This window comes from Lactuca sativa, chromosome 4, assembly GCF_002870075.4.
Source record: "Lactuca sativa cultivar Salinas chromosome 4, Lsat_Salinas_v11, whole genome shotgun sequence".
Lineage (NCBI taxonomy): Eukaryota > Viridiplantae > Streptophyta > Magnoliopsida > Asterales > Asteraceae > Lactuca > Lactuca sativa.
The window spans coordinates 68,715,495-68,743,268 of NC_056626.2; the positions used below are offsets into that span (position 1 = coordinate 68,715,495).

The following is a 27,774-nucleotide window of genomic DNA, read 5'->3' on the forward strand; positions in this document are numbered from 1 at the left end:
TCGCACAGCACACTTCCGACTTCTAAAATCCGTAACTTTCACATAAGAGCTCCGTTTTTGAAGTGTTTTATGTCCACGTGTAGGTAAAAATAAGATCTACAACTTTCATTTTGACTCCGTCGGCTAATTCTTGACCAATCTTAAATTTAACAGCACGATGAGATTATATTGTTAAATGTCCGCGTAAAATTCATAACTTCTACATACGAATTCCGTTTTCGTCTGTCTTTTTACCGTTGAGTTCCTATTAATAAGATCTTCAATTATCATTTAGGCCGTGTAGTCCAGAAACCACTCGATCTAAAATTCGAGTTTCGGAGCGTGTACTGCTATGCCAAATCTTAAAAAATTCATAACTCCTCATACGAAGTCAGATTTGGGCGTTCTTTTTTTTTTGTATGTTCTTGGTTTAATATATACTACAAATTTTGTTTAGATCACTAAGGATAAAAAGTAATTTATCAAAAATTCACTATTAACGTCTCCCGGTGCCGTGCCGATTTTCGCGTAAAACTTCGACGGGCCATAACTTCTTCATTATAACTCGGATTTTGGCGTTCTTTATATGTACGGAACCCTTGAGACATATTCTACAACTTGGTTAAGATTATTTATTCTAAATAATATTTTGTCGAAAAGTCGTTTTCGACCCCTATTATCTCTAAATTGACTAGCCTGGATCTACGGACGTTACAGTTTATTCCAAGACATGAGAGCAACATTTGGAACACTTGCGAGAGGTGTTGGATAATTTGCGGAGGGAGAGCTTGTATGCTATGTTCTCTAAGTGTCAGTTCTGGTTGCGCGATGTGCAGTTTCTTGGGCACCTTGTCAACCAGGACGGGATTTCGGTTGATCCGACCAAAGTGGGGGTCGTGATGAGATGGGAGGTTCTGAGGTCTCCATACGGGATTCAGAGCTTTCTGGGAATGGAATGCTACTATCGGAGATTCATTCAAGACTTCTCTAAGATATCTGTGCCCCTGACCCGGTCAACAAGGAAAGTCATGGTCTTTCGTTGGGGGCCTGAGCAACAGGACACATTTAAGACGTTGAGACAGAGATTGTGCGAGGCACCAATCTTAGCCCTGCCAGAGGGCATGGAGGACTTTGTGGTATATTGTGATGTGTCCATCTCAGGCTTGGGCGCGGTATTGATGCAGAGGCGGCATGTTATTGCTTACGCTTCATGGCAACTGAAGCCTCACAAGACGAATTATCCGACACATGATTTAGAGTTGGGGGCTATTGTTTTCGCACTCAAGATTTGGTGTCATTACCTCTATGGGGTTCGTTGTACCATTTACACGGACCACAAGAGCCTGAGGTATCTCATGGACCAGCCAAATCTGAATATGAGGTAGCGTCAATGGCTTGATGTGGTGAAGGATTATGATTGCGAGATCCTCTACCACCCGGGGAAGGCCAATGTTGTGGCCGATGCACTTAGCCGCAAGGCAGCACCGATCAGGGACATCTGTCTGAGGATGACAGTTGTGACTCCGTTGTTGGAGTGGATTTGGGAGGCCCAGCAGGAGCCCATGAAGGAGGAACATCGGAAGAGCGAGCGAATCGTGGGACAGGTTTCCTCCTTCGACTATGATAGCCGAGGATTATTGACTCTTCACCATAGAGTGTGGCTCCCTTATCATGGGGGTGTGCGCCAGGTATTGATGTCAGAGGCACACAAATCCAGGTTCTTTATCCATCCCGGGGCGACAAAGATGTACATGGATCTTCGTCTTGATTATTGGTGGCCTTGTATGAAGAGGGATGTAGCTTGGTTCGTGGAGAGGTGCCTAACATGTAGGAAGGTCAAGGCTGAGCACTAAAGACCTCACGACAAGGTCTATTCGTTGGATATCCCGTTGTGGAAGTGGGAGTATATTACTATGGACTTCATTACGAAGCTTCCCAGAACCACGCGAGGAGTAGATTCGATTTGGGTCATCGTTGATCGATTGACCAAGAGCGCCCATTTTATTCCAATTCAGGAGAGTATTTCGGCCGAAAAAGTTGGCCGACATCTATATCCGGGAGGTAGTGGCGCGGCACGGGGTGCCAGTTTTAGTGATTTTAGATAGGGATGTGCGGTTCACTTCCAGGTTTTGGAAGAAGTTTCATGACGAGTCGGGTACTCAACTGCATTTTAGCACCGCCTTTCAGCTGCAGACGGATGGTCAGAGCGAGCAGACCATCCAAACACTAGAGGATATGCTTTGAGCGTGCGTTTTAGACTTTGGTGGTAGTTGGGATACTTACCTTCCGTTGGCGGAGTTCTCCTATAACAATAGCTATCATACGAGTATCGGCCGACCTCATTTCGAGATGTTGTATGGGAGGAAGTGCAGGACCCCGATATGTTGGGGAGAGATTGGGCAGAGAGTCATAGATAGTACCGAAGTAGTACTTAAGACTACGTAGAGGACCCAACAGGTTCGGAGCAGGCTTCAGATTGCTCAGAGTCGGCATAAAAGTTATGCCGAGAAGCGTCGATCAGATCTGGTGTTTCAGGTTGGGGATATGGTGCTCCTGAAGGTGTCTCCATGGAAGGGCGTCATTCGATTCAGGAAGCGGGGCAAGCTAGGCCCCGGGTATATTGGACCCTTCAGTGTTATGGCTCGGATGAGCAAGGTGGCGTATAGGCTAGATCTGCCAGCCGAATTTAGTCAGATTCATAACACTTTTCATGTCTCCCAGTTGCAGAAATGCATAGTAGACGATTCGGCGGTGGTGCCTATGGAGAATATTCAGGTTGATGACCGCCTGAACTACATCAAGTGGCCACTGGCAATCCTTGACAGGAAGTCGAAGGATCTGAGAAACAAGAGAGTGGAGCTGGTAAAGGTGCAGTGACAGCACCAAAAGGGCTCGGAGTGGACCTGGGAGCCGGAGGACGAGATCAGGGAGCATTACCCCGATCTTTTTTAGGATCGAGCAGCAGACTTCGAGGACAAAGACTAAGATAAGTGGGGGAGATTTGTAACACCCGATTCCTAGTACGCAGTTAATTCAAGCATTTCTTGTGTTTTTCTCTAGGAGTCGACGAGTTGGAGGCCCAACTCGTTGAGTAGAGTCAAGATCCGCGGACAATTTAAGTGACTTACTCGACGAGTCGGAAGACTAACTCGGTGAGTAGGTGTTGTTTGAGTGAAACCCTAAATTTGAGGGTTTGCATCCTATTTAAACACCTTATCTCAGCCTCCATCGTCCCTATCACTCCCAGAAAGTTGTATATCGAAACCCTAACCGTTCTTATTGTATTCTTGAGCCTTTTGGTGCTATTTTTTGTGTTTGCATCTTGGAAAGGAGAAGGAGACTTGTGAGACCAAGGGGAAACAAGAAGATCCAGAGTTTGGAGCTCATTTTCAGCTTATTGGAGGTATGAAGAGAACCCATGGAGTTCTTGCTAGACTCGACGAGTGGAGTCGGGTTTGGATCGAGTTAGTGGAGTATGGACTCGACGAGTTGGTAGACCAACTCGGCGAGTCAGGTCAACTGGGTGTTGACTTTGCCTGGTTTTGGTATGACCCCGGTTAGGGTTGCATACTCAAATAAATAACTTTAAAGTATTGTCATGTAGGGATCGTGGAGTCGAGGGTAGACGACTTGTATGCCGAAGATAGTTTAGACACTTCACAACATCGAGGTGAGTTACCTTCCAGTAGGGGTGGGTCTAAGGCCATGATGTCGGCCCACCATCTGGGGTATTTGGTGGATAATTGTCTCTGTGATAATTATCTTGGTGTGTTTATGTGATATGGTCATAAGATATGCATGTATGATATGCAATGTGTATGCTAGTGGTAGTAGTAGGGAATAGTTTTTCCCTGACATCGGTCGTTAGGATCGTAGGGTAGGTCTATACCCGGATATGACTGACTGTATGATTATATCTTGATATTGTATGATAGCAGTAGGGGTGAAATAGTTCTCGGTTACCGGTTGAAAGATACCGATGACAGGTAATGGTTGAAAGATACCGATGGCGATTACCGGTTGAAAGATACCGATGGTAGTTACCGGTTGAAAGATACCGATGGAAGTTACCGGTCGAAAGATGCTGATGATATGATATTATATGTGGTATGATGGGAGAACTCACTAAGCTTTGTGCTTACAGTTTTGGTTTTGGTTTCAGGTACCTCTTCGTCGAAGGGGAAGGAGCCGACGGTATAGCAGTGCATCACACACACATATGGTTTCCGCATTGGGTTTCTGGGATTGTACACTGATTTTCATTACTTTTGATGTCCTAGGTTGGGAAACAACATTATGATTTTGTAATGTGTTGTTTTATCGACAATGTTTTGGTAGAATGTTTTATAAAATATTAATTCAAAAATGAAATTTTTGGTCTCGAAATTTGGGATGTTATAGTTGGTGGAAGATTGAGCAACAGTAGCATCTCCAGAAGTAAACATCTATATAAGAGAGATAATTTGAGTTGGATGACACAAGTCCTTAATATTTTAACCCAAAATAAATATTTAAGGCTAGGATCCAAAAACAATTCACAATCAAGAAGAAGGATGTCGTAGTATTGTGAATTTATAAAGGTAGGTAAAACAATTCACCAATTTCAATTCAATATGAAATTCCTAGATCTTTTGATATTTATTAAATCTTATCAATGACATGCTTCATCTCAGATTATGCTCTTCTATTTATGATTGGGATATCGAGGATCACAAACAAGATGTGAACAACCATGCAAACATGTTTGACAACCTCAATGTTATTTAGCATCTCAAATTAATGTGTCGGTAAACTACACACGCTCCATTAACAATGATAATTTTTGAGTTGTGCCATCATGTCAACTTTATAGTCCTAAATGTGTGTGCCGGTTAGCCACACACACTCCACTAACGACTTATAGAGAATGATGTGTGTTTTCATGGATTAACATGCTTTTCGTATTTTACTAAAGTAACTAGAGTGAGATTTTAAAGAAGGTTCTAGTACTTTATAATTTATATCATTATACTTTTAGAGAGATTATGTCTTATTAAACCCGTTCGACTAGCGACCCTCCACCACACAGGAGAGCGGTGGGTGAAAAGGACACTCAATCAACGATCATTTTATGGGTCGTTTCCTTATACCATCTTTATAGTATGGTTTTGTGAATGAGACCTACTATTGATTTGACTGACTTTTCTTAAACTTTTAATTAATTAAAATTTAACCAATTATGATTTAATCTTTATCTTTTAATTATGTAGCAACTCAAATTTTTCAAACAACTTTTTCATTTTTAAAACATAATTGTTTCTATTTTAAACAAGGCATAAATAGTTTAATTATTCTGTCAAGTACAATTATTCAAAATCCCAAGATCATAAAGACAATCTTCAGTGTGTATCGATCATGCCGGCGCCTTTCCACGGTCCTCGCTAGTACCTGAAATACATGCACAACAACTGTAAGCATAAATGCTTAGTGAGTTCCCCAATATACACTTACGCACATACGCCTTTCCAGGCCCTGACCTTTCGGTCCTCATTACAACGCCTTCCGGCCCATAACATAATCGCCTTCCGGCCCATAACATATTGCCTTCCGGCCCACATATCATACATATCACATATAACAATTAGCTTACCACATACAGCATACATATCACATAACATATCCAACCTTCTGGTCACACAGTCAAAACCCTTCCGGGTACAGTATAGTGAGAAGACTCACCTCGTAGAAGCTGAATGCTAGCAAACTCCGAAATGACTCGTGCACAACCGACGAGCTACAACCTCCCTATAGCATTACATATCTCATTAATACTTATATCTTCTTAGTGTGACTATCCCTAAGAAGCCAGACTTAGGTCAACTCTGGTCAACGGTCAACTGTCAGCTCGACCGGACTCGGCGAGTACCATGGCGACTCGGCGAGTCTGGACGTCTTCCAACTTTCTGAGATTCCTTATCTACTCGTCGAGTACCCTCCTCGACCCGACGAGTTACTCCTGGAAGAATCGCGGGGCCACCCCGACTCCACTCGCCGAGTCTGAAGAACAACTCGGCGAGTCCCAGTAAATCTTCAAGCTACTCGCCGAGTCTGAAGAACAACTCGGCGAGTCCATGCCATGCAGACGAGCAACTGCTTCCTGAATTACGTGTGGTCCCGAGATATACAACCATGGGACTTCTGGACTTCTAAACATCTCATTACTGGGGTATAAACGTTTGGGTAATAACATAATAACCCATCTAATCACTAAATGGGTTTCATAAACCCTAACTTCACAAACACATCAAACAACAGAAGGGAATCCGAAATATTACCTGGAATATGCCCTCTCTGTGTCTCCAAACCGCAGAACTCGAATCCTTTGTTGTTCCTTTAGCCAAAACCTTTCTCCTCTTTGCCCCACAACCTCTTCAAGCCTTAATATCCTCCAATCTTGCTCTAGATGCCCACAACCGTTTAGGGTTCCTCTCAATCGACTAAAAACGAACAATGACGGCATATAAGAGCATTATATACGATCCAAAACCGAACGGTTAGGGTTTCTGCTGAACAGCGTCGACTCGCCGAGTCCATATCTGGACTCGTCGAGTCCAGTCGCGATCCCGCGACCAAGTCTGCGATCCTACTCGGCGAGTCTAGGCCCCAACTCGCCGAGTCCCCTCTTAAATCACCCAAAAACATAATTTAAACAATACCTGAGATTTCAGGCTGTTACAACTCTCCCCCACTTGGATTAGACTTCGCCCTCGAAGTCTCACTCCGCAAATAGTTCCGGATGCTGCTCCCGCATCTCGCGTTCCGGTTCCCAAGTCATTTCCGATCCCTTACGGTGTTGCCATTGAACCAACACCAAGGGTACCTCCTTGTTCCTCAGAAGCTTGATCTTCCGATCCCTGATCGCCACTGGTCTCTCCGCGTAATTCAGGCTCGCATCCACCTGAATATCCTCCAATGGAACCACTGCCGACTCATCGGTTATGCACTTCCTCAACTGCGACACATGAAAAGTGTCATGGATCTGACCCAACTCCGCTGGTAACTCCAACCGATAGGCTACCCGACCTATCCTTGCAATCACACGAAATGGCCCAATATACCGGGGCCCCAACTTGCCTCTCTTTCTGAACCGAATCACTCCTTTCCAAGGAGAGACCTTCAGGAGAACGAAGTCGCCGACCTGAAATTCAAGCTCGGATCGGCGCCTGTCTGCATAACTCTTCTGTCGACTCTGGGCCGTCAATAACCTTTGTCTCACTCGCTGAATCTGCTCTGTCGTCTGGAGCACGATCTCCGTGCTGCCCATCACTCTCTGTCCCACCTCTCCCCAGCAAATGGGGGTCCGACACCTCCTACCATACAACAGCTCGAAAGGTGGCATACTAATGCTCGAATGGTGGCGGTTGTTGTAGGAGAACTCTGCCAATGGCAAATACGCATCCCAACTACCCCCGAAGTCTAACACACACGCCCGGAGCATGTCCTCCAGCGTCTGAATTGTCCGCTCGCTCTGACCGTCCGTCTGGGGATGGTATGCGGTACTAAAATGCAATTTAGTACCCAGCTCCTCATGGAATTTCTTCCAGAACCTGGAAGTGAAGCGCACATCGCGGTCTGACACAATCGAGATCGGCACCCCGTGCCGAGATACCACCTCTCTCACGTATATCTCCGCTAACTTTTCCGCTGACGAACTCTCATTGATGGCAAGGAAGTGTGCACTCTTCGTCAACCTATCCACAATCACCCAAATTGCGTCCACTCCCCTAGTAGTCCTCGGCAATTTGGTGATAAAATCCATAGTGATTTGTTCCCACTTCCACTCGGGGATCTCCAACGGCTGCAACTTGCCATGCGGTCTCTGGTGTTCGGCCTTAACCCTACGGCAGGTCAAGCACCTCTCAACGAACCATGCTACGTCCCTCTTCATACAGGGCCACCAATATTCCTTCCTTAAATCCAAATACATCTTTGTAGCACCGGGATGGATCGAGAATTTCGATCTATGAGCCTCTTCCATCAACGTAATACGCGTACCGCCCACGAACGGTACCCAAATCCGACCTGGCAACGTCATAAGGCCTCGACTATCCTTGACAAACTCTGAGATTAACCCCACAACCCGCTCTTTCTTCTGCATTTCCGGTCGCACAGCCTCTGTCTGGGCCCCACGAATAGCGTCCAATACTGGAGTCATCACAGTCAGTCTCAAGCATACATCTCGCAATGGAGTGCTCTCCGCCCTGCGGCTCAATGCATCGGCTACCACGTTAGCCTTGCCTGGGTGGTACAGGATCTCACAATCATAATCCTTGACCACGTCCAACCACCTCCTCTGACGCATATTTAGGTTGGGTTGATCCATCAAATACTTCAAAGTCTTATGGTCCGTGTATATCGTACATCGAACCCCATACAAGTAGTGACGCCAAATTTTGAGAGCGAACACTACTGCCCCCAACTCCAAATCATGCGTGGGATATCTCGCCTCATGAGGCTTCAGCTGCCTCGACGCATAAGCTATCACATGACCCCTCTGCATCAACACTGCGCCCAGTCCCGAAATTGACGCGTCGCAATATACCACAAAGTCTTCCATCCCTTCTGGGAGGGCTAATACCGGGGCTTCGCACAATCTCTGGCGAAGTGTCTCAAAGGAGGTCTGCTGCTCGGGCCCCCATGAGAATGCAACACCCTTCCGGGTCAATTTGGTGAGTGGCACTGCGATCTTGGAGAAATCCTTGATAAATCTCCGATAATACCCTGCCAACCCAAGGAAACTTCTGATCTCAGAGGGTGACTTCGGCACCTCCCAGCTCATCACTGCCTCAACCTTGGCCGGATCGACCAATATCCCTTTCTGATTAACCACATGTCCTAGAAACTGGACCTCTCGCAACCAGAAGTCACATTTGGAGAACTTTGCATAAAGCTTCTCCGACCTCAATACCTCAAGGACCTCCCACAAATGCTCCTCATGCTGCTCTCTAGATCTCGAATACACCAGAATGTCGTCGATAAATACAATCACCGACCGATCCAACATCGGCCTGCATACCCTGTTCATGAGATCCATGAACACGGCCGGGGCGTTGGTGAGTCCAAAAGGCATCACCACAAACTCATAATGCCCATATCGCGTCCTAAACGCGGTCTTCTGGACGTCCTCATTCCGTACTCTCACCTGATGGTATCCCGACCTCAGATCGATCTTGGAAAACCAAGATGCTCCCTGCAACTGATCGAATAAATCATCGATCCTCGGCAACGGGTAACGGTTCTTGACCGTTAGCTTGTTCAACTCCCGGTAATCAATGCACATCCGGTGTGAACCATCCTTCTTCTTGACGAACAGAATAGGTGCTCCCCAAGGCGAGCTGCTCGGCCGAATGAACCCCTTTCCCAGCAACTCCTGGAGTTGCGAGGATAACTCTTGCATCTCTGGAGGTGCAAGACGATAGGGCACTTTAGCAATAGGCGCGGCCCCCGGAACCAGATCGATACCAAACTCTACTTGCCTCACAGGAGGTACTCCCGGCAGTTCCTCGGGAAAAACATCTGAAAACTCACGCACCACAGGGACCTCCTTAACTGACTTCGGTCTCTCGGAAACCTCCCGCGTATCCATCACATACGCCACAAAACCCTTACAGCCCTGCTGTAGACACTGCCTCGCCCTAGCGGCCGAACAAAAAGCTGATCTTGAACGGGTACCCTCACCGTACACCGAAAGAACTCCCCCACTATGGTCTCGTATGGTCACCAACTGACGCTCGCAGTCGATGACAGCGCCGAATCGGCTCAACCAGTCCATGCCCACGATAACACAGACATCCCCCATCGCAATAGGAACCAGGTCAATCGGGAATTCAACCCCGAAAATCTCTAGTACACATCCCCGAAGAACCTCCGTAGCACGAATCACTTTCTCGTCAGCTATAGAAACTCTCAAAGGTCGACTCAACGACTCACGATTAACGCCGATCTGCTGACTAAAGGCTAAGGACACAAAGGACCTACTCGCACCCGAGTCAAATAACACTAAGGCAGGCACAGAGTTCACAAGGAAAGTACCTACGCGCATAATAACATAAGCATAACATATCGACATTAAAATAATTACACGAATTACAACATACCTGCCACAACATCGGGCGCAGCGCGGACCTCTTCCGCAGTCAGCTGAAAGGCTCTCCCACGAGCCCTCGGGGCCTCGACCTTCACCGGTCGAGTCTCAGTAGTCCTGGCAACAGTTGCAGATCCCTGACGAAGCTGCGGACACTCGGCCTTCCGATGGCCGGTCTGGTTGCAATGGAAGCAAACCATAAACCCCTTGGGGCACTCCCTAGCAATGTGCCCCTCCTTGCCGCACTTGTAGCAGGCACCGGCTCGACACGCCCCATCGTGACCCTTGCCGCACTTTACGCAAGTGCGGTTCTTCGAACCTCCCGTCCTCGAATCGGCGGACTTGATCCGCTTGGCTGCCGGCTGAGACTGAGCCGGCCGCCAGTCTGCCTGCTGAGACTCGGCCTCCTCCCTGGCCTGAGTCTCTAACTCGATCTCACGCTTCCTGGCATTCGCCTGAAGCTCAGTAAAAGTATGGTAAGTGGAGTTTGACACAAACTCCCGGATCTCCCTCCTCAGAACACCCAAGTACCGGCTCATCCGAGCCTGCCCTGTGGCCACCAGCTCGGGGCAAAACATCGCCCTCTCATGGAACTTCCGCGTGATCGCCGCCACCGAATCAGTACCCTGCTTGAGGGTTAAGAACTCCTGAACCAATCGTTCCCGCTCCACCGGGGGAACGTACTCCTCCCTGAACATGGTAGTGAACCCCTCCCATGTCACTGCCGCAGTCTCTGCCAAAGTGAAGTTCGCCGTCACGAACTTCCACCAGTCCTTTGCTCCCAGACGGAGCTGGTTCAAAGCGAACCGTACCCTCAGGTGCTCCGGGCATGAACAAGTGTAGAAGCACCCCTCTATATCTGCGATCCACCTCATCGCAGCAATCGGATCCTGCGTCCCATCGAACTCTGGTGGCTTCGTGTTGCTGAACTCTCGGAACAGCAATGAATCACCCCCCTGTGGCCTAGCAGCGGCCACAGCTGCGGTAGCTGCAGCGGTTGCAACCTCAGTCAATGCGGCGTACCGCTCGTCGAACGTCTCCATCAGGGTGGTCTTGATAGACCCAAACATCTCCGGGATCTCAGCCCGGATCGCCGCCGCCACCTCCTCGTGGATCATCTGACGAATATCCTCGTCACTCACACCGCTCGTACTTGCTCCGTGACGCGGTCTAACCATGATATCTCTGAAATACAACATAAAACTATCAGAGATTCTGCCGAGTATAATCGTACTCGATACGCAACCCTACTCAGTCCCAGATATCCAGGGATTCTTACTTGGGCCTCCCACTGACCCGGTGTCCTCGGTAGTACGGGCCCAATACTACCGACCACACCGCATCAATGTTCATCCCAAGTCCTCCTCCCCAAACTCCGGATAGTGAGTACTCTACTTCTGATACGCTCTATCTACCCGCATACTAGCAAAGCATCTCATATAGGCAACTTCCCTAGACTAAGGCATCACAAATCAGGCCACTCTAGTCCTATCATGAATACCTAGTCTTCTAGCATGCATAACAATTCATATCATATAATATTGTAAGGTATTTTGGGGATCTTTTACCGTTCGGGCGCTGACTGATCGTACACACTGCTTCTTTCTTGCTTACCACAAAACCATTTACAAAAGTTTATGCCTTTATTTGAAAAGCTTCCTCAAATCCCCGGTTTGAGTTCAGTTACCCCCTAAGGTGCACCCGAATCCCTCAAACCAAGGCTCTGATACCAATTGTAACAACTCAAATTTTTCAAACAACTTTTTCATTTTTAAAACATAATTGTTTCTATTTTAAACAAGGCATAAATAGTTTAATTATTCTGTCAAGTACAATTATTCAAAATCCCAAGATCATAAAGACAATCTTCAGTGTGTATCGATCATGCCGGCGCCTTTCCACGGTCCTCGCTAGTACCTGAAATACATGCACAACAACTGTAAGCATAAATGCTTAGTGATTTCCCCAATATACACTTACGCACATACGCCTTTCCAGGCCCTGACCTTTCGGTCCTCATTACAACGCCTTCCGGCCCATAACATAATCGCCTTCCGGCCCATAACATATTGCCTTCCGGCCCACATATCATACATAGCACATATAACAATTAGCTTACCACATACAGCATACATATCACATAACATATCCAACCTTCTGGTCACACAGTCAAAACCCTTCCGGGTACAGTATAGTGAGAAGACTCACCTCGTAGAAGCTGAATGCTAGCAAACTCCGAAATGACTCGTGCACAACCGACGAGCTACAACCTCCCTATAGCATTACATATCTCATTAATACTTATATCTTCTTAGTGTGACTATCCCTAAGAAGCCAGACTTAGGTCAACTCTGGTCAACGGTCAACTGTCAGCTCGACCGGACTCGGCGAGTACCATGGCGACTCGGCGAGTCTGGACGTCTTCCAACTTTCTGAGATTCCTTATCTACTCGTCGAGTACCCTCCTCGACCCGACGAGTTACTCCTGGAAGAATCGCGGGGCCACCCCGACTCCACTCGCCGAGTCTGAAGAACAACTCGGCGAGTCCATGCCATGCAGACGAGCAACTGCTTCCTGAATTACGTGTGGTCCCGAGATATACAACCATGGGACTTCTGGACTTCTAAACATCTCATTACTGGGGTATAAACGTTTGGGTAATAACATAATAACCCATCTAATCACTAAATGGGTTTCATAAACCCTAACTTCACAAACACATCAAACAACAGAAGGGAATCCGAAATATTACCTGGAATATGCCCTCTCTGTGTCTCCAAACCGCAGAACTCGAATCCTTTGTTGTTCCTTTAGCCAAAACCTTTCTCCTCTTTGCCCCACAACCTCTTCAAGCCTTAATATCCTCCAATCTTGCTCTAGATGCCCACAACCGTTTAGGGTTCCTCTCAATCGACTAAAAACGAACAATGACGGCATATAAGAGCATTATATACGATCCAAAACCGAACGGTTAGGGTTTCTGCTGAACAGCGTCGACTCGCCGAGTCCATATCTGGACTCGTCGAGTCCAGTCGCGATCCCGCGACCAAGTCTGCGATCCTACTCGGCGAGTCTAGGCCCCAACTCGCCGAGTCCCCTCTTAAATCACCCAAAAACATAATTTAAACAATACCTGAGATTTCGGGCTGTTACAAATTAACTAATTAATTAAATTAATTTAAATCATTTACGGATTAAATAATTATTTTCATCTAAACAATTACTAAAATAATTCAAATTTAATCCTAATCCAAAACCCTATTAATTTTCGAAAATTAGGTTTTAGGATTATCATGTTTTAATTATTCGAATTTTAAGACAACTAAAATAATAATTAAGGAAACTAGAAAACCCTATGACAACCCTAGCAATTTTCGAAAATAAGAGGTGGAGGTTAGGGTTTCAAGAAACCCTAGCAAAGTCGAAAATTTCAAGCCAAAGAGTTTATTTTCCATAAACCTTAATTTTTGCCCATTCAATTTTATGCACAATCAATAGAAAACTATGGCTTTGATACCACTGATAGGTTTTATAGGTTATAACAAAAACATGTGAAGCATAAAATCTTAACTCTTAAGTGCACATGCAACTTATAAAGCATCTACGTTTTCTCTAATTGATAGAAATAAAACATTGAACATCAAGAACCCTAAAGGAATCCTATAATAATTGAAATATACAAGGGATTAGGGCTTACATACCTTTTGATTATTATAGCAAACAACCAAATAAAATCCTTCTTCAAAAGCCTTGGAAAGCAACCAAAAAAAGCTTTGTGTCTCTAATGGTTTATACCCAAACCCTATTAATTAGAATACTGGAGAAGAGATGAGAGGGGAGAAAATTTTTGGCTCTTCTTGTGTGAGAGGTTGGACGAAAATGAGGAACTCAAAGGGTCCTTTTTATAGTTGATAAGAAAACCCTAAAAACCCTAATTCGAAATAAAATAATATTATTTCAAATTTGGTATTTATCTAGTTTCATTATTATCCACATGAAGCATTTTAGAAATCTTAATGGACAAGCCAAAATTCGGCCACCCTAGGAAGAAGCTAGAATCATTCTCATGTTCAACTTTTACGCAATTACAGCTTAAGTCCTTATACTTTTTAATAAATTTAATTAATCCGAAAATTAATTCCAATTAATTTCTATTTAATTATTAATTAAACAATATTATTATTAATTAATATATTAATCACATAATATATTAACAAATCATTCATTTCTATTTATTAATCATATAATAAATCAATAAATCATCATCTCTATCTAAAAGTCATTGTATATAATTACTAGTTCTTAGGGCAACTCAAAAAAGGTTTTGCTTTCAATTCAAGTATATACCAATTTAGTTATGATCTTAGCACTTTAATCCAACAAGTAGGTCTTAGGGTAATTCTTGATTTCAAGTTTAGTTAAGTCTCAGAAAAAAAAATCTTATTTCGTAAAAACCATTTAGGATATATATTTCCCTTGAAAGCATGCAATCCAGGATGAGGAAATCGGAGATGACATGATTCCATGCTCCTTAGACAGCTATTGAAAACCATATATCCTCATTGAATGTATTTATCATAACAAACACCCACCCAAATATTGAAGATGAAAAAAAACAAGGATGAACCTAATGTCTCCTACAAGAAAATAACTATTAAAAGGAACACCAGGGAAATGAAGTTCATGTCTTGTAATAGGATTCACACGCCAAATGTCATGCTCTTTGCTCCCGAACAATATCAAGTAACCACATGTCGAGTCAAAATAGCTCCTTCCAACCAAATGATGAATGATGATTTTCGAACTTCTTTCCTTCAAAATCAATTAGGTAGCAGGCATCCTTATAACCAAGAAGATAGATATGTATAAACATGGGTCGCCATCATCTCATCAATAGGAAAAAGCTTAAAGACAACAAAAAAACCATAATTAATTGAAACAGTTCCTATTCTATATAGATGGATAACTTAATATGTTCAACCTCAATCAACCATAAGAAAACAAGAGGCATATGGACGGTCTTTTGTTATATATCCAACAAGGAAGCAAAACAGAGAAGTTCAAATTATTTTGTTGACCAGTGAGCATATCTTATTGTATTTAGTTTCCATAACTAGTTCTAATCTTCTTGTTTGTACTTAGGAACTGTTTCTTGTTTGTAGTTAGGAACTGATTGCTTAAGGATCTAGGAAATAGTCAAAATCTTCCAATGTACAAACCTTTGCTTCCGATATGAAGCTATATAATGTGGAAACCGAGTGATTTAAAATTTAACATATACAATATGATGATGTTCCCTACCATTTGCAACTCCAATGCTTTGGCAATCGAAAGTTATTTTTAACTCCACACGGTGAGATTAACACAACCTAATTCAAGTGTCGTAACAGCATGTTCTTGCGAACTTATGTGATGATTAAGAATAGATGCTTATCCTAATGGAAAAATATACTTTATCGAAGTTTTACTATATATAATATAGACTTTTACTGTAGTTATATGTAAAAAAATGTAAATGTAAATTTGAAGATAAAACTCGGCCATAGTGATCCGGGAGTCCCGTGTGGAAGGGCTCTCGCTCAACGGATCAAACGTTCACCGGGATAATAGGTTGATGACTCCCAAGAGCTCTAATCGACGGAATCGTTTGGCACCTCGATGTCGACTCATCACATCCTGGGGTTGAAGAAGGTCCCAAGGGTTCTACAAACGTACCATTTTATTTTTGTTGTCATTTGATAATAAAATGTTTGCAAGCCGAGAAAATCATTTGTGTTGTTCACATTGTCTCCCGCTGCTATGTTTGAGACTTTGAGTGCTTGGGACGATGGTCAAATCACGGGCTCTAATCAAAATAATAAAAAAATCCTTGTATATTATACAAACATTTACTTAATTAAAAGTGAATCTTTTGATTGCTTATGTGAAAGATATTATTATAATAACTAATGACAATTTCGAGATTAAAACTTGCAATAAGTTGTGGATGCAAAACAACAAAATGCTTTATTCTTAGGGGTGGCAAATCGTGCCATCGTTTCGTGTTTTTAGCTAACACGACACGACACGAATTAATTTTACCCAACCCGAACACGACACGACACGATGTCATGTTAGTTTTCATTAACACGAACACGAAAAAATAAAAATAAAAAACACGAAAAACACGACAACACGATAACACGACAAAATTTAATAAAAAAGCAATTTCCATAATAATGTCATCGATAAGTTCTTGCAAAAATTAAGTTTAAAAACGAAAAACGCAAACTTAATGAAAAAAACAGCAAAAAATCACATCAAATAATGCTAAATATCTTCAAACTTGTCATTCCATCGCTTCATGTGTATCACTTCCCTTGCTATCCAATTCCATAATATCTTCTGTAAGATCTTGTAAACACAACTCTTCATCACCTACAAATAATAATAAACATATTATAATAGTTAAATCACTTTATAAAAATAATTCAAAAAAAAAAAAAAAAAAAAAAAAAAAAAAAAAAAACTACCTGAAATCCCAAACAACCAATCTTTTGCACAAATTATAGCTTCAACATTTTTATGTGCCAACGAACTTCGAAATTTATCAAGAACACGACCACCATTACTAAAAGTTGACTCGGATGCTACAGTGGAAACAGGGATGTTTAAAATATCCCGAGCCATGGAAGCGAGTTCCGGGTAACGATATTGATGAGCTTTCCAAAATGAAAGAGCGTTTATATCTTCTGTAATATCACTTCTTGGCTCATCTAGGTACATCTCCAATTGTGATTTTTGAGACAAAGCGAACTCCTTAGTTTCATAAACTGTGAACTCCTATAAAACAGAAAATTAGTTAGTAAATGTAAAAAATTTGAAGCATTAAATTAATAAAAATTAATTAAATACTAAAAACAGCTTCTGCTTACCTGTAGCATTTCTCTTGTGCTTTTGCTAAGCATTGTGTCATTATTTTTGTTGACACTTTTGCATGAATCACTTGTTGATATAGTTGATATTTTGTAAGGCAATCCAGTAACATATTCACTAAAGAGATCATGTAACTTCTCCCAAACACGATCACTATGCTCACGAAAATTACTTCCATAGAGTTTTTTGTAAGTAAACTCAACATATTGCATCTTATATCGTGGATCCAAACTTTTCATTTCTTCTCTCAAAGTTCTTTCAACCGTCGAAACCGAAGGAAAATATAAGTTTGATGTGCAATATTTATTTCCAGAAAAAATGCATGTAACTTCATAAAATACTTCCAAGAATCTGAAAATCTTTTCCAATTTACCCTATTCCTCATTACTTGGACAATCCAAATAATTAGAATCCATTAGTGCTAATCGAAAAAAAGCACGACGATAAAAAATAGCACTTTCGATCATAAGAAATGTAGCATTCCATCTAGTGGGAATATCTTGTCGCAAGCCTTTTTTTGGAATCAAATTGACTTGCTTCACAGCATTCATAAAGTTAGTTTTTCGTACTTGGGAAGCCTTCACCTACTTAATTGATTCTCTCACTTTGACAATGCCTTCATCAATAGCCTTCAATCCATCTTGAACAACTAAGTTCAACACATGAGCACAACATCAAACATGAAAATAATCTCCATCACTACGAAGTGCACCTTCATTGCATAATTGACCTTTTAGGAGATTGACAAAAGTATCATTACTGGAAGCATTATCTAACGTTATTGTAAACAACATTTTATCAATCCCCCAATCAGACAATATACTAGATATTGTTTCTGTTAAGCATACGCCATTGTGTGGAGGTGGCATATATTGAAAACTTAAAACTCTCTTTTGCAACTTCCACTCCATGTCAATGAAGTGAGATGTAACACATAAAAAACCATTTGTATTAATTGAAGACCACAAATCGGCAGTTAATGAAATCCTACCAGGAAGTAACTCAAACAGATTCTTAAGTTTCAACTTTTCTCTTTTAAACAAATTCAACACATCATCTTTAGCAGTGTTTCTAGTAATGGTGATAACTTTTTCATTCAAGTACTGAAAGATTTCTCTAATTCCCTCGTACTCTACAAATTTAAAGGGAAGGTCATGCTTGACAATAGCTTCACTAAGAAGTTCACGAAATCTTTCAGGTTTAAAAACAATAGAGTTTATTGAAAAAGAACCACCTGACTTTGAAAAAATAAACTGTGATATGTCTGTTTTGTCCCTTTTAGGACACTTTGTGATGTGTTTTCACATGCTACCCGTCCCAGTCCTAGTTTCACAGATGTATCTTTTTTTGCACTGATTACATTCCGCCCTTTCCCTGCCATCTTTACTAATTGGAAGTCTAGTAAAAAACTTCCAAACCTCAGACCACCTTTCTCTTTCCATATTTACATCCTCTTCTTCACCTTCTATTTTAACATCTATCTCCACTACATCAATGTCATCAGATTCTTCAAGTTCAACATCCTAAGATACAAATGCAAGCATATATTAAAAAACTTAGAAGCACAACAAGAAATTAGAAAAAAAAAAAAAAAAAAAGTAATCAGAAACTTAAGCACAAGAGTAATCAGAAAAGAGCTTGTAAACAAAAAGTTAATAAAAAATTAAAATACATGTGGAGCTACAACTGCAGAAGCTGTGTTGAGTTTTGGCCTCTTCATATCAAAATTTAACCAATAGCCAAATCCCCTACAATCAGGAAGAAAAGAAAAAACAAACTATGAAATATAAGTTGTACATTTGTGTAAAAGACAAGAAGCAATCTAGAAAATAAAAGTATGTAACCAATACAGAAGAATAACATTAAACACAACACACAATAACAAAAAAGTGTATAATCAGTAGCTATATCCCCTACACAATCAGTAAGAACAGAAAAAAATCTATGAATAATAAGTATTACATTTGTGTAAAAGATAAGAAACATTCTAGAAAAAAGTATGTAATCAGATACAAAAGAAGAATATTAAACACAACACACATTAATAAAAATGTGTACAATCAATAGCTATATCCCATACAATCAGTAAGAACAGGAAAAAAATGATAAGTTCTGCAGTGGCAAACAGAGATTAAGTATAAGTTATACAGCAAAATATACTAAAAAACTATAATCAAGAACGTGAATCAGGAAGAAGAGGAAAAAAAACGGAATCAAGAACATGAATCAGGAAGAACAGGAAAAAAGGACATAACTTGATTTCTTATTAAACTGTTTAAGAAATCAAATTAAACCCTTGATTAGAAAAACGAGAATGATAGAGCATCTAATAACTGGAATCAATTATGAATATGTCTCAATAATCGATTAAGAGGGAAAAAAACGAGTTATATAAGTTCTTAGCGGTTTAAGAGCAAACTGAGAATCGATTAAGAACAAAATTTTAAAGAAGTTATTTTCGATTTAAGAGCACATGAAATAAATACCTTGATTGCAATCGATAAGAACTAAGTGCTTCACACCTTCACCGTCTTCACTTGTTTCGATCAGCAATGGAGGTCAGCAACACGATGTGAAGGTATTGGAAAATTAGGGTTGTTCACTTGATTGGGATAAATGTTAGAGCATATACGTGTGATTTAAGGGAGAATTGATGAATTGGAACCCTTTAATACAATCGATTGAGCATAGTGCCGTTAACAAAGCCATCAATACAAGTATGGGGAAGGGAAATTGTCGATTGAGTTTCCAGTGCACGTTCTTTCAATTCTCAAAGGAGCCGGCGAAACTTTTTTATTTGAATAATTATATTATACGCTTAAAATATAAAATTTATTATTTAAATTATTACAAAAATAAATTATCGTGTCAATATCGTGGTTTAATCGTTTTAAAATCGTGTTTATAATCATGTTATATTCGTGTTGTTATCGTGTTATTATCGTTTCGAATTACAGACACGAACACGACACGACACGATTTCGTGTTTCTTTTACACGACACGAACACGAATTCGATTTTTTATTTCGTCCCAATTTTATATCGTGTCGTGTATTTTTATCGTGTCGTGTCAACTTTTGCCACCCCTAATTCTTGTAGATGTGAAATACGCGATGAACATTTGATGTAATTTTACCTTTGAGATTGTCATAATAATTATTGTATTAATTAGATCCTGGTAACCACATAAATGAACATAAAATGTCAAGCAAGTGATTGTAGCAAAGTTGTCTATCAATATAAAAGAAAGTAAATTACACTCGGACAATGTAATTATAACTTTTGTAGATGAAATTCCTCCCTGTATATTTAGCATCTACAAGCATAATGCATTTCACCTGTTCATCTCGCTACAAGCTGCTAGCCACAAACCCAAAGGATTTTTAACAACAGCTATACTATCAGCATATTTCAAACATTGACAAAGAAAAAAGAACGAATAATGTTTTTTCAACAAAACGTTGTTGCATACACAGCAATATAACATCAAATGGTCCTTCATACAGCATGTGTCAATGTGGTACACATAATGCAGTAGGCACAGATTTGAAAGCAAAGGACACCAAAAAGTATAAAAGGGTCATATAATTGGTAGTTGTATAGCTAAAAGCAAAGGACAACCAAAATCTTTGAACAATAAATTGAAAATGCAAATCCATCGATAAAACATCTTAATGTTGAGCATATGCAAAGATAAAAACCAAGATAACAGCGCATCCAATCCAAGTCATCATTCATGTAAACGATTATCATTCAGACAATCATTGGGAAAGTACCAAATGTGTGAAGGAAGGAACCGGCCTTTTCGACTTGTATCAATGGTGGAAAGGAAGTAAGCAAATCTCTTATATAGTGACCGATGATCAACCAACAACTCTGATTTAATAGCAGCAGAATACTTCAAGCTGTTAATAAAGAACACACATTCTTCAAATGTTTTTCCCGACGACACCCACTTCATTTCCTCAAAATCTAGATAGTGAACGTCGTATGAATCTTTAGACCTACAATCCACCACATAAAGGTTTTCACTCGAAGTAAGAAACTCCGGAGATAAGAAGTCTGGCTTTGGAAAATTCTTGGTATGGAGTAACATCAATTTGGGGTCTGGATTGAGACTCATTTCATATACACGACAACCTATGTTTATGGTATATATCTTCCCCTTAAAAGCATGTAAATCAATCATGAGGGAAGTGGAGTAGATACGATTCCATGCTTGTGTACCCGCTATAGAAAACCAAACTTGATAGGTGAATGTAAGCAACATCACAAACACCCACCCAGATACTAAAGATGAATAGACAAGGATACATGCAACACTTTCTGGATTAATGTTTGTATCAAAGGGGAAACAAGGGAAATGAAGTTCATGCCTTGTGATAAGATTCACAAGCCAGAAGTCTTTGGTTTTCCGCCCGAAAAAGATCAGGTAACCGCAAGTTATTCCAACACAGATCCTGCCAGCATAATGGGGAAGGATGGTTTTGAACTTTCTACCTTGAAGGTCCTCCAGGTAACAGTACCACTCTTTCTTACAAGAACGATGAGAGATCGATATCAACATAGGTGGTCTGGATGCCATAAAAATCTTCCTGTTATCAAGTGCAAGTTTCCTCCATGATTTGCATACCCCACTAAATGCAACAAAATCAATGACACCCAATTGCATCATAACTAAAAAAAGCAAATGATGGTCAAGATCTGACCAAGGTGCCACACCACCGTTGACTCTCTTCCTGCTGGATGATGATGAGCCATCACAATTCTGGTTTCTGGTCATTCTCCTTATCTTGGCCATTCCTATAGTGCAAAAGAAAATTAAATATTTGAGCGCTTGGTAAATGCAAATTCCATATAAGATACAAGAGTTGTAAGCATACACATATATACAGACGTTACCTTACCGAATAATTGAATTATTACAAGAGGTTGCAAGAAAAGGAGAAAACTGACATTACTGAATATTACGTCCATAGATACATTTATATTTCGGGAGCCCAATAAGTGGCTTTGTAACTTGCCGAGATCCCAATGAAAAGAAAACATATACAATCCAGTTGAAGTTGTTTTGCAGTTCCATAAAAAATGCATAATAAATTAAAAAGGGTTAACAACATGTACTCATCATCCTGTTGCAATATAATTACCTCACCAACACTTTTCCCAAAATCAACCCTGACTGGAAATTAGCAGTTCTAGAAGAAATGGATGTTTTTAACAAAAATTGTGCTTGCAAAATTGTAAATCATCCACATTGTAAAAAGTTGTTGCAAATGGGTCAATACAATTAAGTGCACTATCTACAGACTACTAACCACCTGAAGGATGGAGTTTTCAGAATATGGATGAACCGATGAAGTGTAACTTGTTTTCCAGAACACATAAAAACAACAAATTTTAATCAATTTCCTTCAACTAGGACTTGATACCTGAAAGGGAAGAACCCAAAAAATAAACATCCTTTCCGAAGGTTGTTAGCGGCAAGTTTGCCTATATGGAAACTCGATTTTCATGTGAGAATCCAAGTATTAGATCAGAAACGCTAAATCATCGTATGGAGATCCAAAAGCTCATTTTGCAATCATTATTGCAGCTTTGTTAACTGTATGCAAACTCCGATGCTAACTAACTAAGTTGAACTGATTAGATCACATTGAATGAATCTAGGGCAAAAACTCAAATCAGGTCAAAACCAAATCGAGGAAAAACAATCAGATTATATGAAAATGATCGGATTTCTAGGATGAAATCCTCAAGAAATTTTATCAGATCTTTGAGCAATTAAGTTAAATTTTGTAGCCTGAACTTCAAATCAAATTAGGGAAAAGGTTTTAATTATGAAAACTATTGTGAAGAGCGAAACACAGAAGATAATTTGACAAAAGGAAACACTCAAATATAGAAGCCAAGGAGAAAAATATACCTGCAATGGTAAAGACACGGCGTTGAAGGTGGGGTTCTAGGGTTTGTACTCGAGAGAAGCATAAATACTAGAGATGAGATGGGAATTGAGAGATAACATTAGGTTCCGATTTCAAGGAGAAATTACAATCATACCCCTTAATAAGAAGCGGTGACTGGTGAGTGCACGTGACTTCACACGTGATCATTGTGCTCGTGCCAGTGATTCAATGCTGTATTAGAGCATATAATTTCTGTTATGCATTTGTATACTACGAAAATTCATCATCATCATCCATAATAAATGGACATACACAAAATGTAATTACAACACCCCCCCTCACGTAATTCATAAGCCTTGATTAACCATCTATTCAACTCAAAAAAATAATGGCAAAATGGTAATGCACTAAGTTGTAAAACCTCCATATGATATGATATATATATATATATATATATATATATATATATATATATATATATATATATATATATATATAGGGTTAGGTTATTTTGTTTTCACTATCTATTGTGTGCATGTATGACTGATTCTCGACCAATCGTTTTAGTTATTTTAAGAAAGTAATTAATACATATTATATGTTGAAGATATAATGAATATTAATTACATTTTCAGCATTTAATATGCATTAATTACTTTCTTAAATAACTAAAATGATTGGTCCAGAATCAATAATATATGCACACAATAGATAGTGAAAACATTTGAACCTAACTCTCTCTCTCTCTCTCTTTATATATATATATATATATATATATATATATATATATATATATATATATATATATATATATATATATATATATATATATATATATTGATTGCAACTGGAAATTTTTTTCCAAAATTATTTGTCAACCATACATGATAAAGAAAAGTACCTTGTAAATGATGGGATTCGTTACAGAAAACAAATAGCTTAAGTAGTCCATTGAGGTAAAGTGTCATAGAATGCTTGCTTCCTACAAGTAAATGAATGGAAACTTTTACAGCAACATACACAAACACAACTAAATCTTATAAAAAACCAAACAAATCAGAAATGGCAAAAATGAAACATATAAATTTTTATGGGAAGTAGACTAAAAAGGGCAGCCCAAATTGGCAAATTATGATAACTTGCAGAAATAGAAAGTACACGAAATCCCAATCTTAATAATATTAGTAACAGAAAAATCAAAGGAATCACAGATATCTGACAGGTAGCTTTACTTTTGATGATGGTTCACGAGGGTGATGAATGATGAGGAACCACAAGATTGTCGATTCAAACCATCTATCAAAGATCAAATTAATATAAGAAATATACCTAAATGTACATAACAAATAAATCGCTCTTTATATTCTTCAAGACAACCAAACATCGTAATGGAATGCAATAACCCATTCTATTACTCTGTTCATTCCATTCCTTTACGATTGCATTTCATCAGAACCAATCATACCTAAAGCCTAAAGGTGTCAAAAACAATACCAACCGATCCAACGCGATGAACTTTTCAAACAATAAATTCGAAAGTTCATTTCCAACTTTTGGGCACAGTAAATCTAAATGTTCAATCTCTCGTCCGATATAGTAAAAATGATGTTATAGATCAAATAAAGTAATGAGAAACATAAAGATATTCTATTTCTATCACTGAAACTGCACAAAATAAAAGAATATGGATTACGCTAAAAGTTGTTAAAAACAATCACATCCGATCAAAAGCTTGAATATCACTGAAACTGCTTAAACAATCCCAAAATCTTAAAAATGTTCCAACATATAAATCAAAACCGATAATTACAGTCCATTACCCGCTGTATTTAAGATAGCAAACACCCGCTCAAATATTGAAGGTTAAAAAATAAGGATAGCCCTAACTCCTATTTCAGGTGCAGCATCAACAGAAAAACAGACATTAGGCCTTAGGGAAATAAAGTTCATGCCTCCTGATGGGATCCACAAGCCAGAAGTCATAGGTTTTAAACACTCTTCCTTCGATATCCTGTAGGTAACACAACACTAGTCTTTCTTATAAAATATGCAAAGATCCGTGTATCAACATGGGTGGTTAATTTGGAACCCATAAACCTTTTCCTGTTATATACTGCAATGAAGTATATGACTTGCAAACTCCACTGAATGAAATAAAATCAGCTCCAGTTGCATGATAACTAAAAGAAGCACATCATGGTTAAGATATGACCAAGGCACCACACCACCATTGTCAGGAATTTTTCTAGATGTATCACGATTCTGGTTTCTAGTCATACTCCAGTCTTTTACCATTCCTACATTTGCAAAAAATAAATAAATAAATTTAAGGCCTTCGTAAATGCAAATTCCAGCGAGACAATAGTTATAAACAAGGGACAAGTATTCACAGACAATAGTTATAAGCATCATCAAGAAATTATTACGCCTCCAATTGATTAAGGCTGAACTAAATAAACGATCAATCAATAGCTATAACATCAAGAAACAACTAATATTGAAGAATAGTTGATGATGGAGATTTTGTAGCCAAATGTATGAGCAGAGGAAGTTTGGAGAAGAGGAATCATTCATAGGATGCCCTTCAAAAGCAATTGATCTAATGTATATAATAGTGCTATCTTTGTTAGAATAACCAAAATGACCAATTAGGCCCAATGCCCTTCTTTATTATATACACTATGTATGCTTATCGTAGACCCATTTTCATGTAAACTTGTATCATAATTCAACCTACAAATCAAATCTCATACGAAAAACATAAGCTATTTGAAGATATGGATAAATTGGGGGAATTCAGTGATGAAATAAGACAAGAGATTTTTCTCTGGTTTTCTAGGGTTTTAAAGCAGAAACATAAGACAATAAAGAGAAGGGAAATTAATAAATAAATAAATAAATAACAAGCTAGGAAGGGAAAAAATCGATTAAAGAAGAGAAGAAGATTTAAATTCAACCTTGATGATGCCAGTTTAACATAAAGTAATGAACTGCGGAGGCAATGGATTGCAGGACGATGAAAGGCCACCGGGGGTGAGGCTGGGAGAGAGGGGAGATGTGGGGTTAACTGATAAGCAAACCAAATAACCAGGGCGTTGCTTTTCGGCAGAGAGTGGAGAGCCGGTGGAGGGGTTGGAGGGCGCCGGATATGAAGGGCGGTCGCCGGGGAATTGATGTACAACTGATAAAGAAGGGTATGAGCCTATGAGGTAAAATGCGACGTTGTTAACCAAGGTTTTTCTTGAACCATGTTTCTGCACTAACCCTATATTTTTCCATATTATTTTTTGTAATATTCTCAAACAAAAGAACATTTTCTTTTTAATTTCATTATTACGCCCGGATAATTTCTGTGATTTTGTCTCATATAGACATTATTTCTATGATTTTTATATCACATAACCCACACTAGCACAGAACAGATTTTAATAGTGCGATGACTTTTTTTTTTTTTTTTCGGCGAGAGACTAAAACCACACCGTTAAAACACTTTCGTATTAATAAAATAAAAAACTTCACCATCTAAAGCATTTGTTGGAGCGGTTTTCTTATATCCGCATTAAAAGACATTAAAAACGCATTATTTAATGTGTTAGCTCGAAACCACACTATTAAACACATTTATATAAATAAAAACCGCCTAAAAAAAATGATATGGTAACCACATCATTTGTTTATTCTTTCCCTCTAAAATTTCATTCTAATGTTTCATTTCCCCTGAACTTTTGATTTTCTAACAAACCAAAATTTCTATTTCCCTCCTAACTCTTCAATCTAATAAACGCATCATTAAAGAATGGGGACCGCATCATAAGATGGAACAAGGTTGGTAGATCAGAAATATGTAAGAGATGGTGGTGATTTGATGGTTCTAGGCAAAGTCAGGGGTTGTGGTCAGTGTTCTTGTTGGTTAGTGGTGGCGATGGCAAGTACGTAGATAAACTAATTTTTTTTCTTCTTCCTTTTATGTTTCTGATTGACATTTGGTGGCGTCAGGTTGTGTAAGGTGGAATAATGGTGGTAAATCGGAAGTATGTAGGAGATGATGACGCATGGATGGTTCTCAGCAAAAGGTAGGTGCTCTATGGTAGGTGTTCTCGGTGGTGGTTAGTGGTGAAGACGGCATGTGGTCGGAGGTAGCGAAATGGTGAAGCGGAGGTGAAGCAGACTCGTGAAGATGTAGGAGTTGTTTTCAGGAAGTGAAGATGGTAAGGGTGATTTATGCTAAGGTAAGGCAGATGGAAATGGCGTGAACTAGTGGTGGTTTATTGTTTGTGAGCTTGGTTGTTAACGTGGTCAATTTAAAGACGCTTTATGTAACACCCTATTCCGAATCGACTCCTAGTCTGGGGTTGTGGCCTAAATATCGGTCATCATAAGGATTATGGCTTTTGAAAAGGTAGGTTCTAGGCCCATTCGGGTGCGGGTGATGTATTAGAAGTGATCCAGGTGTTCTATTCGTGTTTTGGAGCCTAGGGGTATTTCGGTGAAGTGTCACTTGGGATTTTGTGATAAATAGATTTTTGCTCAGAAGGTTATAAGAAAGGTATGAACTGATAGAAGTGTAGGGCTTCTCGTTACCTTTCCGTGGATATAAGGATCGTTAGAAACGGGTTTATAACGAAGAAGTTATGGTCTTCGGAAGTTTTGTGGTTTTTATGCTTAGCCAAGTACGCGGGGCATACTAGTGAAAAAGGTAGTATGTTGGGCGTACCTTGGAGTACATTGGGTGTACTGACTAGGATGGTCGCGAAGGTTCCCAGGAGTAAGTTGGGCGTACTCCAGTCAGATCAAAACCCTATTTTAGGGACTTGGACCCTATTTAAGCTCTTTATCTCATATCTTAACCC

The 27,774-nt window shown here is 39.9% G+C and overlaps 1 protein-coding gene across 3 annotated transcripts; it reads right to left on the bottom strand.

Moving 5' to 3' along the window:
* Positions 1-20,633: 20,633 nt before the first annotated feature.
* LOC111907721 (uncharacterized) lies at positions 20,634-26,194 on the bottom strand. Of its 3 annotated transcripts, none has more exons than XM_042901034.1 (5): positions 25,882-26,194; positions 25,022-25,221; positions 24,745-24,935; positions 23,826-23,906; positions 20,634-23,155 (listed from the first exon to the last, which is right to left on the bottom strand). In XM_042901034.1, exon 5 carries the CDS (start codon positions 21,817-21,819, stop codon positions 20,749-20,751), a length of 1,071 nt encoding a protein of 356 aa, XP_042756968.1. In that variant the 5' UTR covers positions 21,820-23,155; positions 23,826-23,906; positions 24,745-24,935; positions 25,022-25,221; positions 25,882-26,194; the 3' UTR covers positions 20,634-20,748. The 3 variants fall into 3 exon arrangements, with proteins under 3 accessions (XP_042756968.1, XP_042756967.1, XP_042756966.1); XM_042901033.1 differs by having other exon boundaries at positions 20,634-21,821; positions 22,945-23,155; positions 24,745-25,221; XM_042901032.1 differs by having other exon boundaries at positions 20,634-21,821; positions 22,451-23,155; positions 24,745-25,221.
* Positions 26,195-27,774: the final 1,580 nt, after the last annotated feature.

Excerpts from the sequence above, each read along its gene's own strand:
- LOC111907721 (XM_042901034.1), bottom strand. The coding sequence starts at position 21,819 with ATGGCCAAGATAAGGAGAATGACCAGAAACCAGAATTGTGATGGCTCA.